Source organism: Melozone crissalis, unplaced genomic scaffold, assembly GCF_028551555.1.
Source record: "Melozone crissalis strain CALT ecotype California unplaced genomic scaffold, PUWL_Pcris_2 ptg000014l_1, whole genome shotgun sequence".
Lineage (NCBI taxonomy): Eukaryota > Metazoa > Chordata > Aves > Passeriformes > Passerellidae > Melozone > Melozone crissalis.
In genome coordinates this window covers 17640671-17658718 of record NW_026535792.1, presented here as the reverse complement: position 1 = coordinate 17658718, position 18048 = coordinate 17640671, and the positions used below count along the sequence as shown (strand labels likewise).

Below are 18048 nucleotides of genomic sequence, written 5' to 3'. Positions count from 1 at the left end.
AGCTTTGATTGAAGTGTTTGGGAAATACCAAGCACTGAGAAAAAAGTATCAACTTTTTAAAAACTTAACTTTACAAATGGTTTTAAAAGTGTTTGTAGTTTAACTGGACTGAATTAGCTTACATGGTAAAGTAAATGCCTCTAAAAATGACTCTAGAAAGTTCAGGAAATGCTGGTTTAGAAGTTGATAATTGATGTTTTGAGGAGAGCAGCTCTGTAATGGAAAGGTTCTGGGCTGGGAGATGAAAGGGTATTTTCTAGTGGCTCACTGCTGCAGGAGGTGTGCCAGCACTCTGGGACCTGCTCCTGGATTTATAAACAGATCTCCAAATTAATAGTAATTAAGGCCTGGATTTGGAGTGCTTTTTGTAATGCATCATGATTGTTTTGTGGTTGTTTCTTAGCTAAAGCAAAGGGTCCTCCTCCACAATGGAGGCTTTTAAGCAGTGCAAATTGCCAATAATTGTAGAATAAGAGAAAATTACTCTTTAGGACAAAATTACAGGCTAGGTTAAAATGTATATTTTAAAACCACACAGGACTATGACGAAATACAGGTTTTAGTGGCATTTAAGATGACTTGGAAAATGAACTGTAATTTCATTTCCAGTGAGTAATGAAAGCATCTTGAATAAAGCTTATTTAACCTCAGTGGAGCACCTGCACACAACAGAAGGCACAAGGTCTGTCTTGTCCAGGAAATGAACAGCACTTGTCAGGGATTAAAATTAAAGGATATTTGAGCTGCACGTGAGAAATTGCAGGGCTTCAGTCCTCCAGGAACTTCCCTGCTTGTGCTTGAAGGAGCCAGTGTGGGGCTGGGAGCAAAGAGATGGCAAAGGTGAGGTGAAAGCAGAAGTCACAGAGTCACCTGGCTACAGGAGGAGAGCCAGGGTTCCCTCCCAGGATGGGAAAGGAACTGGCTTCATATGCTTCATATGCTCCCTTAATAAATGAGAATATTGAGAGAGATAAGAATCAGAGGTAATTATGAACATATAATGGGTTCTGTCAAGAAGGAGATTTTCAGAAAGGACAGATGGTTCAGACACTGGAGTTCAGAGGCTCAGGGTTAACAGCCTCATCAGCTGTAAGAACAACTTATTTACCCACTGAATTAGTGAGTGTGTCAAAGGAGGAGACCTTGGTACCCTTGCTGTGGCCTCATGGTCTCACAGGAAGAATTAAGTCATGCTGCAGACTGACTAATGATGGAATTGTGAGCAGTGTGCAGATCAGGCAGGTGCACAGCTACCTTGGGATTGTGCTGGGACACAGGGATGGGTGAGTCAGGACAGGAAAGGGTTACTGGGCTTCTAGGATGGATTGTGCAGAGCCACTGAGATGGTTCCATCTTTGGGGAAGATCTTTTCAGTAGACAGAGAAGCAGTTTTGTAATATTTCTATGGATATTTGTGATCTTAAATGACTCTGGGGTTTGTGTTTCTGCCAGGAGTGCTTGGTGGGGGAGCAGGAGGCATTGGGGTCAGCTTGGAGCAAGGGAGGTTCTGGCTGGGTTTCAAGAGGGAGTTCTGCTCCTTGAGGTAGAAGAGGTTGCCCAAATGTTGTGCAGTCTCCACCCCTTGGGGATTATTGAGGTCTGACTGGACAAATCCCCAAGTTACAGCTCTGACCTTGTAGCTGATTCTGCTCTGCCTGGGTCCCTTCCTTCCAAAATTATCCAAAATTATCCCAGCATTCTGCATCTTTAAAGGTGAATGGGTGTTAGGGGAATGTGGGAGGAAAACTAAAGATTGTAGCTTCATTAAGCAGAAGGAAGGTTGAAACAAAGAAGCTGGATTTTTTTTTCCTGTGAATACCTTGGAGGGACTGATGGATAAATATCAAAGATGCAAAATAATACCAAAACAAGGTCAAGATCAAAGAACTGCAAGATAGTTGGAAGTACATTGGGGGGGGGGAACTAGAAACAAAGTTTCTTGGAGGAATGAAGTTATGGAAGGAGTCCCCAGGTGGGACTCAGAAAGGGAAGAAAATATGTAACAGTTTGGGATGAGCTGTACAGGGTTATGGAAGGAATTTGACAGCACAGAAGTGATTTTTATGTTAGGGTATATAAATCCCAATCCTAAATGTCAGGATATATGAACCCTCCTCTGTTAGGGTTCAGTCTGACTGTCCTGCAGGACCAGTCCTTCTACTGGTGCATTCCCAGTGCATTTGTGACAGGTATTAAGTGAGACTTGTAAAAATGGGGGGTTGAACTGTGGCAGATTTGATCATTTCCTGTGCAGAATGTTAAGGATGGGGTGACTGTGGCTGCCTGCCCCTCCAGCTGTGCCCTCACTCTGCTCCTCAGCAGGATGGAGAGGAAATAAGATTAAAGTTACTGAGTCAAGATGGGATCACTCCCAGTTACTGTAATGGCAGAACAACCTTGACTTGTGGAAAATTAATTTAATTTCTTGACAACTAAAGTAATTTGAGTGGTAAGGAAAAACCAAACTAAAGTACTCTCCCTGCCTGCTCCCCATTTCCATGTTCAACTCTCTGCCTTCATTCCCAATTCTTTAGCCTCATGCTCTACCCTGGTCTCCCCAGGATGACACCCAAAGCTGCCCTTCCTCCTCTCCCTCCTCCTCCTCCTCTGGCCTGCCCACTCCAGGACTGTACCTCACCCTTCCCTCACTGCTGTCCTGTGCTATTCCCTGTCTTGGATGTGCCTCCATCTTCACTGGCTGCCCCAGCTGTGGCTCCAGCTGTGTCTCCAGCCTCTTCCCACAACTCCCCCAAGGTTTGGCCTCCCCAGCCCAACTGTGAAGCCATTAAATGGGCTCTGGGTGTTTCTGGAGAACATTTTGATGGAAAAGGTGACACAGGTTGTGCAGCACTGCTGGGTCAGCTCTGTGGTGTGCCCTGGAGAAGCTCCAGTCTCAGCCACACTGGGAATGTTCATACACAAATATTTGTCTCGGTATTTACCTTGTGGCACTGTACAGAGGCCTTTGGGTAAGTGGAGGTGTTTTACAGGCTGCATTGTAGGAGCTGTGGCTGTTCCATCCCTGGAAGTGTCCCAGGCTGGACAGAGCTTGGAGCACCCTGGCACAGTGGAAGGTGTCCCTGTCCATGGCAGGGGGTGGCACAGGATGGGCTTTAAGGTCCCTCCCAAGCCAGACCATTCCAGGATTCTGTGATTATTGGGTCTGTTTGCCTTTACACCACCCGTGTTTAGCATTGTCCTGTCAGCTGGTAAGGTTTTTAAAGAGTTGGAGAGCATCTTAATGTCACTCTGATTTTTTAAGATTTCCTGAGCCTTCTGATGTCGACATTCTTGTAACGAGCTTTCTCACACACTTCCTGTAAATAACTTATTGTTTTGCATTCTTTTATGGAGGAGGAGAAATTTGATGGACTGTTGGTTTGTCCAGTGTCATTGGAGAGGTGGCACTGTCACCCTCCAATGCACTGTCACTTTTGGAAATCTCTAAATGTTAGAGCCAGAAAATAAACTTCCCTTTTTACCTTGAGAACAGCAGTGTGTCTGTGTTGTGTTATTTCATGTCCTACAGTGGTGTGAAAAATGTATTTTGTGATTGGCTTTTCACAAATATTAAAATGAATATTATATGTGTTGTGTTAGAAAGTTATGCTGTATTAATTCTCTTAAGTAGTGGGTTACATATAGTTTTAGGTTATAACATAATGTTAAAATAGAAACTGTGCTATGTGGGATACCTTTTTTCCTAAAGAAAAGACTTGCACTGAGATAGCAGCCACAGGACACCAAATGTTTCAGAGAAAGAGAATTTATTGCTCCATTATCAGGAGAAATGAATTTCTTCCCACCTCACTGGGGCAGGATGATGCCTTTAGGATTCAGAGGAAGAAGCTGACACTGACCAGACAGAATCCTGTGTTTGAATGGAGTTTATGCATCATGTATGAGATGTGTGAATATGAGATGTATGATATGTATGAATATGAACAGGCTATTATTTTTAAGGGTTAATCCTTTGTTAACGTGGATCCTTTTTCAGCCTTATGCTGCCCAGAAAAAGGTACCTGGACATCTGTAAGTCTTTGTTTCAATTGTCTCATATTGTCCTAATTCAAATTGTCCAAATTATCATTACTCTAATTACATTACTATTTTTATAACCATTTTATTACTATTAAACATTTACAATTTTCAAAACAAATGATGGGCCTTTTTCACAATGACATCTTAACTTTTCCAAAGCTACATTCTTGACTCTTGACTTGAGCTTCCAAGCCTCGGTGCCGTGCTCAGAACATCTCCAACGTGTTATCCTTGTGCTTTTCCCGCAGGCCTGCCCAGGTTCACGAGCCAGCCGGAGCCCACGTCGGTGCGCCGCGGGGGCAGCGCCGTGCTGGGCTGCGAGGTGACGGCCGAGCTGGCGCCGCTGCTGCGCTGGGAGCGCGAGCGGCAGGCGCTGGGCCCGGAGGCGCGCGCGCTGCAGCTGCCCGGGGGCGCCCTGCTGCTCAGCAACGCCTCGGCCAGCGACGCGGGGCTCTACCGCTGCGTGCTCGACACCCCCGGCACCCCCAAGTACAGCGACGAGGCCGAGCTCCGAGTCCTGCCAGGTACCGCGCCATCCGTGCTCTGAACCCCAGAGAAACAGTGAGAGAAGGGTGGGCTTTGTGAGGGTCCCCAGGGCGAGGGAAGAGATGAGAATCTGACTCCGTGTTCTCAGAAGGCTGATGTATGATTTTGTGATATTATATTATTGTTGTAGCCTGAATTGCTGCTGGTAAAGTGCAGGGTAAAGAAGCAAAAAGGGCCTTTGCATAATATCCCCAGATGCTGAATTCAGCCACGTGGTGAGATGTTCCAGTCCCAGACCCACACACCCTCTTAGGGTCTCTCCCAGCTGAACGTGGTATCCTTGGGGCGATAGGTGGTTTGTTAGATAGGGGTTTATCGATCCCGAGGAGTTTAGGTTGGATGATGAAGGAGAAGGTGAGTCATGAAGTAAGCATGATAAAAAATCAGGGACTGGGGTTTAGTTGAGGCATACCATTAAGGAGTCTCAGGTCGCTGTTGTTAATTGCTGCCCCAAGATGTGTAGGATGTCTCTGCTTTTGCCCATGCAACTGTAGAACGAGTCTGGACTCTTCACTTTTCGGTCTTGAAGTTGTTTATTAATTCTTATCTGTAAAATTTTCTTTCTGCCCAGAGATCTGCTTAGCAGGGCAGCCACAGGCACTTGGTGTTGTCCTTTTATACCACAAACTACATATAACATATTTACACTTAATTCCCAATACCTATCACCTATGTTAGACAGTGCACTTCTACTCTAAACCAATCCCAAAGTGCCAACATCACTGCAGAAAATGGAGAACAAGAAGAAGAAGGAAGGCTAAACACGCCCAGATTCCTCCATTTTGTCCCCATAACTCCCATACCAAAAATCCTAAAATCTACATTTTCACCCAGTGATCATTTTGTTAATACACCATTCAAACCTGTGTGACTTTCATGTCCTCATACAGAGTTGGCAACTTGCTCCAAAGGTCAAAATCAAATCCCCAGGTGCTCTGGGCAGCATGCCAAGGTCTCTGAGCTCCCCATCGGGGTCCTCGGCAACTCTGGACACCCAGAAGGGCATACTGAGTTCTGACAAAGTAGGAGCAGAGTCTTCTTTCTTTAGCTTAAAAGGCTAATGCTGGTTCATAGCTTCTTAATGATTAGGATGATATTAGAGAGGATCAGCTTCGGAAGTTAGCGAGTGGGCAGTACAAAGATAAGGGCCAGTCAGGGAGATGGGAGGGAGTGGCTCAGGAACGCCTTTGTTCAGGCATAGGAACAGGGGAAGGAGCCAATGGGGTGTAACTTAGGAGATGCTCCCCCAGGGATTCCACATATTATATTAAAAGAATGCTCTACTAAAGAAAGAGAAAGGATAGATCAGAAGGCTTAACAAGAATGATAATGAAAGCTCGTGACTGACTCCTCAGAGTCCAACACAACTGGCTGTGATTGGTCATTAAGTAAAAACAATTCACATGGAACCAATCAAACATGCACCTGTTGGTAAACAACCTCTAGACCACATTCCAAAGCAGCAAATACAGGAGAAGAGAATCAGATAATTATTATTTACATTTTTCTCTGAGGCTTCTCAACTTCCCAGGAGAAGAAATCCTGGTGAAGGGATTTTTCAGAAAACATCATGGTGACAGAAAAGCAGAGAAAAGAATGATCAAAACAATTCTTATCTCATTGGCTGGTCCTGTGTTGTGCCAGAGTAGAATGCAATATGGACATTGTTTACCCAAAGTGATGGTGGTTTGTTTACTTGGTCTATCAGGGCCAAGCAGGCTGTTGGTCAGCAGAGTCACAAGATTTTGGGCAGTTGAGTTGAGCTGGGTGCTTGTGCAGATTCAGTTTAGATGTAATGTAATATAGTATAGTGATTCTATAGTATAGAATAATATAGTATAATAAATTAATTAATTTGCCTTCTGATATCCATGGAGTCAGGTCCATCACTTTCTCCCCATCGTTAGGGTTGCCCTGCCTTTACTGTAGGTACCCACCCACTCCTGCTCTCTGCACTGAGCTGCTCCAGGCCCTGAGCTCTTCAGGGCTGGACACTGGAGACACTCTCAGGCTGCTTTCCTGTTTTAATGGTTCAGCTTTTAAGGCATTTTGGGAAAAAAAAAATTAAAAGCTGCCAGTAGTACACTTGCGTTGGGATGTGTTACAAAGGGGGAACCAGCTGTTTCTTTGAGTAGAAGTGTCTGGGGACTTGTACATTTTTTTCAGGTTGAATCCCATGTTTCAAACCCTGTGGAAGCTTTGCAAAGAAATTGGTGCTGAGTCTGTCACTCTTGGGATGCTTAAGCTCGGGTGGTTTTAATTCTTCCCATATTCAGGAAGTTCTGGCCATCTAAACATTAGACCTTTGGGGGAGTCTTCAACTCAGGGGCTTTGTCCACAAGCCCTGAATTTTTCACAGTGGTTGGCAACAGGCTGGAGACACTCACAGGCTGCCTTCCCATATTTAATGGTTCAGCTTTTAAGACATTTTGTGGAAAGACTTCTTAAAAAAACCCCCAGTAATATACTTCCATTGTGACATGATACAAAATGGGAATTGACTGTTTTTGTGAATATAAAAGTGTGGGGATTTCTAAGTTTCTCAGGTTGAATCCCATGTTTCATACCCTGTGGAAGCTTCACAAAGAAATTGGTGCTTAGTCTGTTGCTCTTGGGATGCTTTAGCTGAGGTGCTTTTAATTGTCCCAATATTCTGGAAATTGATTGTCTAAGCAATGGGACCTTTTGGGAAGTCTCCAACCCCCAGAGGAGGTGACATTTTATTTTGGAAGGTTCAGCTTTGTCTGTTGTGCTGAAATGTTGAGATATTTTTGTTAGAACAGAAGTCCAGTGCTGATGTAAACTGTTGGCACATTCAGTGTGTTCTGTTCCCAGTGACACCACCAGCTGTTCTAATACAAAGGTTTGAAAAGTGACCAAAAATAGGACAGGAATGTGGGTTGTGCTTTCCCAAACTAGGGAAATACAGCCTGTGCTTCATATGGGCTTCCTTAATTGTTCCCAGAGCTGTCTCTTCTGGATTGGAATTCTCCATGTTGGAATTCTCATTCAGTTGTTACTCTTGGGGAGCTGCTGGAGGGATTTACTGAGTCTCCACCTTGGAATCTCTCAGGGTTAGGCTGGACAATGTCATGGTTGGCCTGACCTGGTGTGGGCAGCAGGTGGACTTGAGGCAGGTGGGGGCACTTCCAGGGGTCCCTTTCAAGGAATAGTTCTGTTTCTTGGCCCTTCTCTACTTGGAATACTAAATTATTCTGTACAATACCCCAGTTTTTACAGTTATAGCTCTCCTTTGGAATTGGGGTGTTGGAAATGAATCATGCTTAAAGTAGGACTGTTTCATTCAGTTCTTTGGCCTTTCCAAGGCCTTGTCTCTTCTCCAACTAAGGATACAGGGCTTAAAGAAAAGCACTTTTGGAAAAGATTGATTGAATTCCTGTAGTTTGGATTGCCTGCATGTTTCTGCAGCCCTACAAATGCTGAGGATTTTGGTGATTTTTCTTTTTTGAATACTGAAAATTTCTTGAAAACTTCCATATTACATTGATCTTTTGAATCCTTTTTGGCTGCAGCTGTAGTTTCCTTGCTTTTGTAACGTTTTGCTGAAAGTGATGAAATAGAGCTGTGTTAGGGAATTTAAATGGTGCTGTTTCTTTGCTCTATCATGAATCCAAAAGTATTGATGGTGAAGTTTGGTAAAATCCCTCCCAGCAGACTTTTTTTCAGAAAGTGGGATTAAGCTGTTAAAGGGAAAGCTCCCTTCATCTTGAGCAGCCCCATAATTGATTGTTTGGCCTGAGAAGTATTTGAAAGAAGGATTTGGATTAATCTGTTCTTTATTCACTTTATTCCTCATTTAAATGTTATCTGATGTGGGGCTGACAGTGAACCCACCTCTGCTTCCCAGGCTTTGAAACACACCCAGCACACTCCTGCATCCCAGGGATTGGCATCCTCAGGGAGTGTTCTGTTGCTTAAACCTTCTGCTTTGGCTGATGCCAGGCTGCCACTGAGCAGGAAGATGCATTTCTGAGCTCTACCACTGAGCAGTGGGTGCTTTCAAACACAGGACTGCAAGGGGAAAATGTCACTTACCTTTGGGATGCAGTTTCCATTTACCTGGGAGCTGAACTCCCTCCTGGGAACTTGGAGCAGTGGGAGTTGTGTCTGCAGGGAATCACCCTGGCTCCTGTCAGTGCAAGGATGGCTGCCTGTAAGGATGGAGGTGTTGTGTCCCTGCTTTGCAGCCTGGCTGCTCCAGGTCCCTGGCACTCCTTCCCCATGCACAGCAGGGCAGGCAGAGCAGTTCCTGCCAGGAATGTGGGCAGAGCTGATCCAGGACTGCTCAGAGCGTGGCTGCCTCTGCCTGTGCCAGCTCCCACATGGGATTTCCACCTGTTCTGCTTCCCCCAAGTGTCCTGGCACCTCCTCGTGTTGTGCCCTGGGGCTCCTGTGTGCCCTGAGCTCAGTGCTGTGAACACTCAGTTCAATTTGTACTGTTTTCAGCTGAGGAACACCAAAACAGCAACTTCCTGAAATCCCTGTGAGTACCACCTCAGGCCCAAGTGAGAGAGCAGCCAAAGATGTGTGATGAGACACAGAGAGTGCTTCATTCAGGGAGCAGGAGCAGAGTAGGTGCAGAATACTCTGCCCCCGTTTTAGGTGGCCAGAAATAATTTGAGGCTTTGTTCAGTTGTGGAGCTTTGCTGCCATAACACCTTCAAACAGCCCCTCAGAGAGGAGGCAGTGCATGGTGGGCCCAAAGTGCATCTGGGCACAGATAGAGGCTACACCCTGTAGTAGGGACTGAATAAACATGTCAGTGCCTCCTGCTTCTTCTTAAGGGTGGAAGAAAAAGGAAAAAACCCCACTCAGTCTAATCCAATGTAGAACCACTTCAGAGGATTCCCTGTTTTCATAAGGATGGAGAGCTGTGGTGGGGCATTTTTATTTTGTGTTACTCAGCATGCACATTCCTTGTTGTTGTATTTTACTTGGGGTCAGTCACTGCTGCAATAATTTAATTTTCCAGTGTGTAAAAGCACTTCCTCAGGAGGCTCCCTGATGGAGCCCAAGGCTTGCTGGACAAACTCAAACCTGCTCCTTTCTTTCCTAAATCTCTGCTACGTGGTGGAAGTTCCAGTTTTGAGCTGGAATAGTTTCCCAGGGAGCTGCAAGAGTGAGAATCCCAAAAGTGGGGAATGACTTTGCATGTCTGGAGGAAATGGTAACCAGGCTGGGAGAGGCTGTGGGTGAGGTGGGGATGGAGGGGCAGGAAAGGAATTGGAGGTGTTATTTGTGATTTTCTTTGGCCGGTTGGGTTTTGGTTCAGAGGGTTTTTGGTGGTTTTTAGCATGATTTTGCCAGCTGTGCCCTGTCGTGTTGCAGATGCAGAGGAGCCGCAGAAGCTGGCGCTGCTGAAGCCGCCCTCGTCGCTGAGCCGCCTGGCCGGGCAGAGCGCGCTGCTCCCCTGCGTGGCTGCCGGCTTCCCTCCGCCCCTCGTCAGGTGGGCACGGAACGGGGAGGAGCTTCCCACCGACGGGTGAGTACGGGCTGGGACAGCCCTGGCTGTGTCTGGCAGCAGGAATCCAGCTGGAGTCAGCGTTTGGGGTGGTGCACACCTTCCTCTGGGCTTGAAACCTGCAGAGCAGAGCCTGATCTGCTGGGGCGCTTCACGGCTCAGTCTTGGGATAAGGGAGACTTTGGAACAGTCTCAAGGTGTTTTTTGCAGCCATTTGAAGCCAAGAAATCGTGTCTGAAGCAGGGAGGTTATTAAGAATGGATTACTTTTAGACTGGCACCAGAATAAAAGCAACAATTGAGAGAATAAGGACACTACAAGAAAAGGAGGATGACTTGGGGTGTTCTGAGTATGAAGCCCTGCACTCATTCTTTCTGCAGTGGAAATGTCCACTCTGTGTCAGAATGTCCCACAGGAATGGAAGAATAAGTGTTTAAAGCAAAATGACACATTTTCTCATTAAAATAGAATGATAAAACTGTAGGCATGATGGCAAAAAAATCAGTGAGCTTTCAGAGATGTATAGAGTGAGAACTTATGCATTGTCATTCCTGGCATAGTCAGAATAATGTGGTAGGAAATCCATGTTAAAGTAGCAGAACAAATCTTATCAAGGCCATTTTTGTCCATGTAATGAACATGCTTCCTAAACCAGGATTTCAAACAGTTATTTGAATGTTTTCCATGTCCCTCAAAGTCAGCAGTGAGATTAATGGGGAGCCAAGTTAATAATGGAACAGGGAGAGGTAAATTGTGACACAGAAAGCAGCCAGAACAATGCTCAAGTCTCTGCAGCACCAGGGATATAATATATCTCTCTTTTGGCAACTCTTAAATTAAAAGAATCCAGGGGCTGGTAATTTGAACTGTCTTTGATGGGAGGCTGCTGTGGGAAATGACAAACAGCCCCTGAGAGATGGTGCTGTGTCAGTGTGAAGGCACATGATTTAAATTCAGGGGGTTTCAGAAATATAAGAACTCACTCCCCTGCAAAAGCTGGTGCAGACTCATTAGAGCAGCACAATCAGTTGGGGTGAAATGGCAGAATAAATGTGCCTGGCAAGAGCTGAATTTGTTGTTCTTGTCTGTAAAGTGATGTCATGTCACATCTTTGGGAAGTTTTGATGCCCTGTCCTTCTCTAGCTTGTGGCACATTCAGGGCACAGGGAGGTTAAAGCTCTCCTTTTATTTTCTTGATTTTTGAGACATAAAGCCCAGATTTTCCCACCACTGAATACAGTGCTGTTAATTCCCTTTGGAATTCACTTCCCTCATTCTCTGAGGTTACCATGATAACTTCTTAGGGCTTCACAGGTATTTTCTTTTTCTCATAACTCTGAGTGAGAAATTGTTCTGGAGGGCTGGAGCATAACATTAGTAAATATACTTGATCTTCAAATGTACCCATTTTGAACCAAGTCTAACCTGATTTTTCAGAATATTTAGCATTAGTTTTTAGTGGTTTGCCTTTTGTTACAAGAGTGGGTTCCAGTTGACTTTTTTTCTTTTTGCAACACTTAGCTCTTTCCTTAAAGTGAAGCATGTGCTCATTGTAGGCTTGAGTTTTAAGGTAGGTAAAGGTAGAAATTTGATCTTTTTCCCCTCTGTGGGGTAAACTTTTTTCATTGTTCCTTCAAGTGATCAAACTGAGCCAAAGCTCCCAAGTCTGCTGCTTGTGACTGTGGCTGAACAGGGCAGAGATTCAAAGAGCTGAGAACAGAGACCTCTTAAACTCCATTTACCCTCCAGCTATTGTGTTATTGGTGTGAATAGAATGACTGGAAAATCTCCAGAAATTCAGAAATTAAGATTCTTTGTTGGAGAAAAGCCTGCAGTTACTGTTGCTAAATAGCTACCTTAGCTTGTTATGCATGGTCTGTTAATGTAATTACAAATTAAATCACATTTAATTTGTATTAAAATCCCCTTTTGGTATAAAAGTAAGACTTTCTTAGCATGGATTTTCTTTATTCCAAGAAAAAAACTGATTCTTTTCATCTGGGCAGGTTTTAATGTCCCTTCTGCCTGAGAAAAGCTCTGAAATCCCAGGTTTGTTTATGCACACCCCCATCCCAAACATTAACATACATATGTGTAGGTATGGCCATATATAATGGGACATTTCTCTGTGTGTGTGTGTCTGGCCTTAGGAAACAACACTCAGACAGCATGGGGAGGTTATCCCTAATTTTGACCCCTTGTTAAAGGGTTTTACACAAAACCTTATTTTTACTGTTGTCATAACTGTGGTAATTAATTAATACAAAATAGAATGTTTGCTTTTCAAGTTGTATTCCTAAGGAGAATATGGATGGGAGCCTGTATTTATAGGAAAATAGATGAATTTTAAGGATAGGGAGTGGTGGGGTTTTGGTATTAAATATTTGTTATAAGATCTGGAGAGAAGGGAAGGAGATTAAATGTGATGGATTATTTGTTGAAGACTGCAATAAGATTTATGTTAATGTATAAATATGAGTAAACTTGAGTGATGGCAGCCTTGGCAGTTGTTCAGACAGCCTGTAATGCAATATATTGTGAAATTAGTTGCTGTGATAAAATATTTTCCAAATTAATTAGTGTGAGAGGAGGAAGCTTTGGGTGTTGGGTGAGAAAGGGAAGCTAACTCAGTGCTCCAAGTTTCCATTGGAACAAGGCTCTTAGAACTCCAAAGAGTCCTTCTGAGCTCACTAACTTGAAGATTTTTAAAGAACTCTTATGGAGAGGCTGCTGACTTCTTGGTTCTCCATAAAGAATGCCAGTAAGGACTAAGAAGCTTTCCTTGAATTGGTTCACTGCTCCAGCTTGTAATCTTCATATTTTATAGTTTTCCAAAATCTCCACTGTCTGTAAAGAAAGGAAAAGACTAAACCCTGCTCTAGGAGCTCCAAAACCCAAACTCCAGCCTGGTGTGTGAGCCATGGTGGCAGTGGCACATGGACAGATGTCATCCATGGGCTCTGCACTGGAAATGTCCTCCTGATTTCCAGCTGGATTGGCTCCATGGGCTCCAAGTCAGTGCTGTCCCTGCCAGGAATGTGGGGAATGCTGAGGGAAATGGAAGGAAGCAGGGAGGGCTCTGAAGTGTGAAGTTATTGGAATAAATCTTAGGCCCTTTATGGAAAACTTCCTAAAGTGAAATCTCCAGCATTGCCTGGTACAGAAGGTTAGAATGGAGCTGTTCTGTTCAGGCTGAGTGGCTCTTCAGGTTTGAACCAACTTGGAGCCTTTCTTACCCAGTGAATATTTTTTATTTCAGTCTCCATTCTGGCTGAGCATCCTGCTGTGGGAAGGGTCTGTTCTTCAGCAAGTGCAGGAGTCACTTTGTGCTTTTGACAATTCCTGACTTGGGAAGGGAAGTTCCAGGTGGCTGCCCAGGTGGATTTGTCCCCAGAGCTTGGGACACAGGCACAGAGAAGTGTCTGGAAGGTTATCTGCTCTGAAAACTGTGCAGTGTGTGGATCAGTGTGTGCTCTACCAGCATGTATTGTGTCTTCATCTGTTGTATCTTCATTTATCCTGGGACGTTTCTGTGGGAGAAGGAACAAATGCAGCTGCCACAGATTCTGAAAAACCTGCAGCAGATGAGATGGTTCATCTGAAACTAAACCATTGAAAGGACTTGAGCAGTAACATTTAATGTCTGCAAAGTCCAGCAAGCTCTGCAGCAGCTTTCTGCTGCTCAGCTTAGCAAAATTTCATGTAATTGAAAAATTCCTGTAGAAACATGGTTGTACATGTAACACTTCCCTGCAGTGAGGGGATGACAGCTGAGGGCACTTGTGCCATGTTCATTTCTGCTCTATGAAGTCTGTGATTGTAGGATCACGTCTCTAATGCAGGGTTTTCCTTAGTGCTTCCCACAAATGTGAGAGATTCCCATTATTGCAATTTCTGTTTGCAGGGTTCTGAGTGATTGGTACCAAGTGAATTACACTTGCCCAGCTCAGGAAAGGTTAAGCATAGCAGAGTAATTATGGAGATTTTTCTGCTAGTAGATCCCACAAAATAATCTAATTTACTGTCTAATTTTATCTGCTGTACTTACTGAGACAGCAAATAGATTATAAGATGTTTGGGGAATAGTAATTTAAAAGAGGGAAGAAAAGCCCAAACCTCAGGGTATAACTGACAGTTTGACTACAGTAAATTAATAAAGGCTCACTATATTTTGTGATAATGAAACACAAAGAGCCTGTGAGTGAGGCATCCAGAGTAGCTCAGTAATTGTATGTTATGGGGTGCAAGTGAGGCCTGGATGGAATGCATATAAAAGGCTGGAATTTGATTTTCCTCTTCCCTGACATCTGAGTGATCAATCTTTATTGTTTTTAATGACACTTGAAATTATGTTATCACTTTTCTATTAAGCTGATTCTTTGTCTCCAGTGTCTGAAATCCGATTGCCTCACTCTTTTGTGAAAGTGCTTCATTGTCCTTACAAAATTAAGATGTTTTGCTTTATTATAAAAGCAGCTTTGCTTTAAGTCCAGAATTTCCTTAGAATCACCAAGGAGTCTGGCAGATTAGTTGTTTTCTTCCATGAAACTTCCACTAAATCACCTATTGGGAAATTGAACTCAACTCTGGGCTTTCTGGAGGAAAATAATCAAAGGGAATAAAAACATGGCACATGTTGAGGTGGCTGAATTCCCACAAATATTCTGATGCTGCAAGTGGTTTGTGAGATCCCCTAGGACAAGGAGGAATAGTTTTTAATAGTTTTAGTAACACCTTAACTGCTGTCAGTATCTTTTCCAGAGGCTGGCAGTGGGAAAGGAGCACGCTAAGGCACGTGTTGCTTTCAGAGGGTCACAATGGCTCTCCTGGAAAAGGCATCAATGTCCTCAGAATGCCACAGTCGTGCTGATGCCTTTGATCGTTCCCTCAGGATGTGACAGTGGCAGTTCTTGGGGCACAGCTCCTTCCCTGCTCCATGTCCTGCTGTCCTGGCAGATCCAGCTCCCTGCTTTCATCCCAGCCCTCACTCAGCTCATTCCCTGCTGCAAGAACAAAAAGCCAAAGCTGCTGTTTTACATAATAAAAGAAGGTTGAACATTTCATGGATGGATGTGTCAAGGTCCAGGCTTGTCTTACTCTGGTTTTGTTCTTTAGGCCTGGTTTTGGAGCCTGTCTGATGTGCCATTCCCACGCAAGCTGGGACATTTTTCCCAGCATTTGGGAAGCTCTTAATATGATTTTTCAAACTCATATCTTCACTCAAATTCCCTGCACTTCTTCCAAGGCAGCCTTTCTGTAGTCCTGGTGTTTCTCATGGGAACAGAGGGCTTTCCTTACAGAGCACCTGGACAGGGACATCTCTTAGGTTGCTCTTAGCACTGAATGCCATTTATGGTTTTGTTTGCTCTGATTTTAAATGATTTGATCAGCAGTTACAGTAGGATCATAAATCAGTATTTATCTGATAAATAATAGTGAGATGAGGCAAAACTCTGTGTCCCAACAATTTACCTGTCCCAGGCCAGGATTGGTCCTACTCACGTAATTCTAGGAAAATTTCAAATGGAAAAAGCACTGAGGTTGATTTTTGTCCACTGGCCATTCATTCCAAATAGAGACCAAGAAAGGCAATTGTTGTAATGTTCACATATTGACAGAATTCAGTTCCTTCCTGCCCTTGAGGGTGCCAGGCAGGAAGCCACCAGGTTCCCTTCCCTTTCCCCCTTTTCCAGCTGCAAATAAGAATGGCTCTGGGTCAGCATCCAGGCACAGCTTGTCCTGGCTTGGGGTTCTTGACTTTTTTTGTTGAGAGTTTATTTGGTATTTCATGTGGGAACTTGGAGTGTTGAAAGAACTTGGAAAAATCATGTGCAAATTTGTATCAGGTGAGGGTCAGTGATGGCTGCAGGGGAGGAGGATGTGGCTGCACTGAGCATGAAGTGCCACCTTTATCTGCCCATTTAGCAAAAGCAGACACATTGCAAGGACTGGATTAGAAACCCTTCCCTGCCCTTTGCAAGTCAGAGGGGGAGGTTCTGTACAGACCCTTTGTCACCTGATGAATCTGTATTTTGAATTCCTTATAACATGTATCTTATTCTGAAGTATTTCATCTCTCAGGGATGGCTTACCTTCTCACAGAAATTCAGTTCCTGTACACTGTATAATGTGCATTGCTGTCCTTGTGTTGTAAAGGCACAGCCTCTCCTGTTGTACTTCCCTCAGCTTTCCGAGCAGTCAGTCATTCCAGCTGGGTCTGCAAAATGCCTTTTTCTTAATTATGTGATTACAATACCTCATTTTTCTTCAGTTCTGGCTGCTCTTGACTAAATACCTTGGATCACATTTAATTAAGAACAAGTGAAGCTGCAAGTGGAAAAAGATGAGCTGCTCTCATGGAATTGACAGGGTTGAACTTCATTTTCAGTGTGGTGTAATTATAACTCCTGGGGTGGTGTCCATGGAATGACCCTGTCCTTGTGTGTGCAGGTCTGGCCAGGGTATCCCAGGGACCTGGGCTATGGCCAAGGCCATGTCCCTGGAATGACCCATGGAATGACCATGTCCTTGTGTATGGAGGTCTGAGGCCATGTCCCTGGAATGACCCTGTCCCTGTGTGTGCAGGTCTGGCCCGGGTATCCCAGGGACCCAGGGTATGGCTGAGGCCATGTCCATGCAATGACAGGGTCCCTGTGTGTGCAGGTCTGGGTGCTTCCAGCTGCTGGCCAGGGGTACCCTGGAGATCTGGGACATGTCCCTGGAATGACCCTATCCCTGTGTGTGCAAGTGTGAGGCCATGTCCCTGGAATGATCCTGTCCCTGTGTATGTAGGTGTGAGGCCGTGTCCATGGAGTGACCCATGGAGTGACTCCGTCCCTGTGTGTGCAGATCTGAGGCTGTGTCCCTGGAATGACCCATGGAATTACCCATGGAATGACCCTGTCCCTGTGTGTGCAGGTGTGAGGCCATGTCCTTGGAATGTCCCTGGAGTGACTCATGAAATGACCATGTCCCTGTGTTGCAGCTCTGAGGCCGTGTCCCTGCAATGTCCCTGGAGTGACCCTGTGTGTCCCTGTGTTGCAGGTCTAAGGCCATGTCCATGGAGTGACCCTGTGTGTTCAGGTGTAAGGCCATGTCCCTGGAATGTCCCTGTGTGTGCAGGTTTGAGGCTGTGTCCCTGCAATGTCCCTGGAGTGACCCATGGAATGACCCTGTGTGTTCAGGTGCAAGGCCATGTCCCTGCAGCATCCCTGCAGTGGCCCTGTGTGTTCAGGTGTAAGGCCATGTCCATGGAGTGACCCTGTGTGTCCTGTGGGTTCAGGTGTGAGGCTGTGTCCCTGCAATGTCCCTGCAGTGACCCTGTCCCTGTGTGTCCCTGTTGCAGGTCTGGGCGGTTCCAGCTGCTGCCAGGGGGGGTGCTGGAGATCCGGGATGTGACCGAGGCCGACGCCGGGACCTTCACCTGCATCGCTGAGAGCGGCAACGACACCCTGGAGGCTCAGGCAGAGCTGGCGGTGCAAGGTGGGTCTGAGGTTTCATTTGCACAGAGAACACTTCTCCAGACACCCAAATACCTAAATATCTGAGTTTATTCTGTGATCAGTTCTGTGCCGTGCTAAAAACTGAGCCCCTCCAATCCTGTTATAAATATTGTTACTCTGATTTATTTCCAAACTGCTTCTGATTTCCTAAATAGCCAAATGAGCAATGTGCTTCTATAATGCAGCCTGAGGGTGTTTAAAAGCTGCTCTATCTATCAAATGTGGTTGATGTCATGGAGCTGAAGGAGGGCCAAGGCCACAGAGTGGCTGATCCCATGTGAAAGTCAAGCTGTGGTACTGCAACCTGGTTGTCTTTGGAAAGGACATCTCTAATGCATTTTTCATAATCCTTAAATACATTGTTGTTTTCACTGAGCTAGAGAGAAGGTAAAAGCAGAGATATTTGGTAATATGCTGGTTTATTGTGTGTGCAACTGTTTTGCTTACTCTTGCAAGCTATTTTTACTAGAAAAAGTA

General features: G+C 44.9%; 1 protein-coding gene across 5 annotated transcripts in view; it reads left to right on the top strand.

The window, feature by feature from the left end:
• NEO1 (neogenin 1) overlaps positions 1–18048 on the top strand; it is a 176936-nt gene that overhangs the window by 66395 nt on the left and 92493 nt on the right. For all 5 annotated transcript variants that reach the window (XM_054272380.1, XM_054272381.1, XM_054272379.1 and 2 more), the window contains exons 3-5: positions 4290–4565; positions 9937–10090; positions 17415–17551. In XM_054272380.1, the coding sequence (XP_054128355.1) occupies positions 4290–4565; positions 9937–10090; positions 17415–17551 (567 nt within the window). The remainder of the gene's footprint in view (positions 1–4289; positions 4566–9936; positions 10091–17414; positions 17552–18048) is intronic.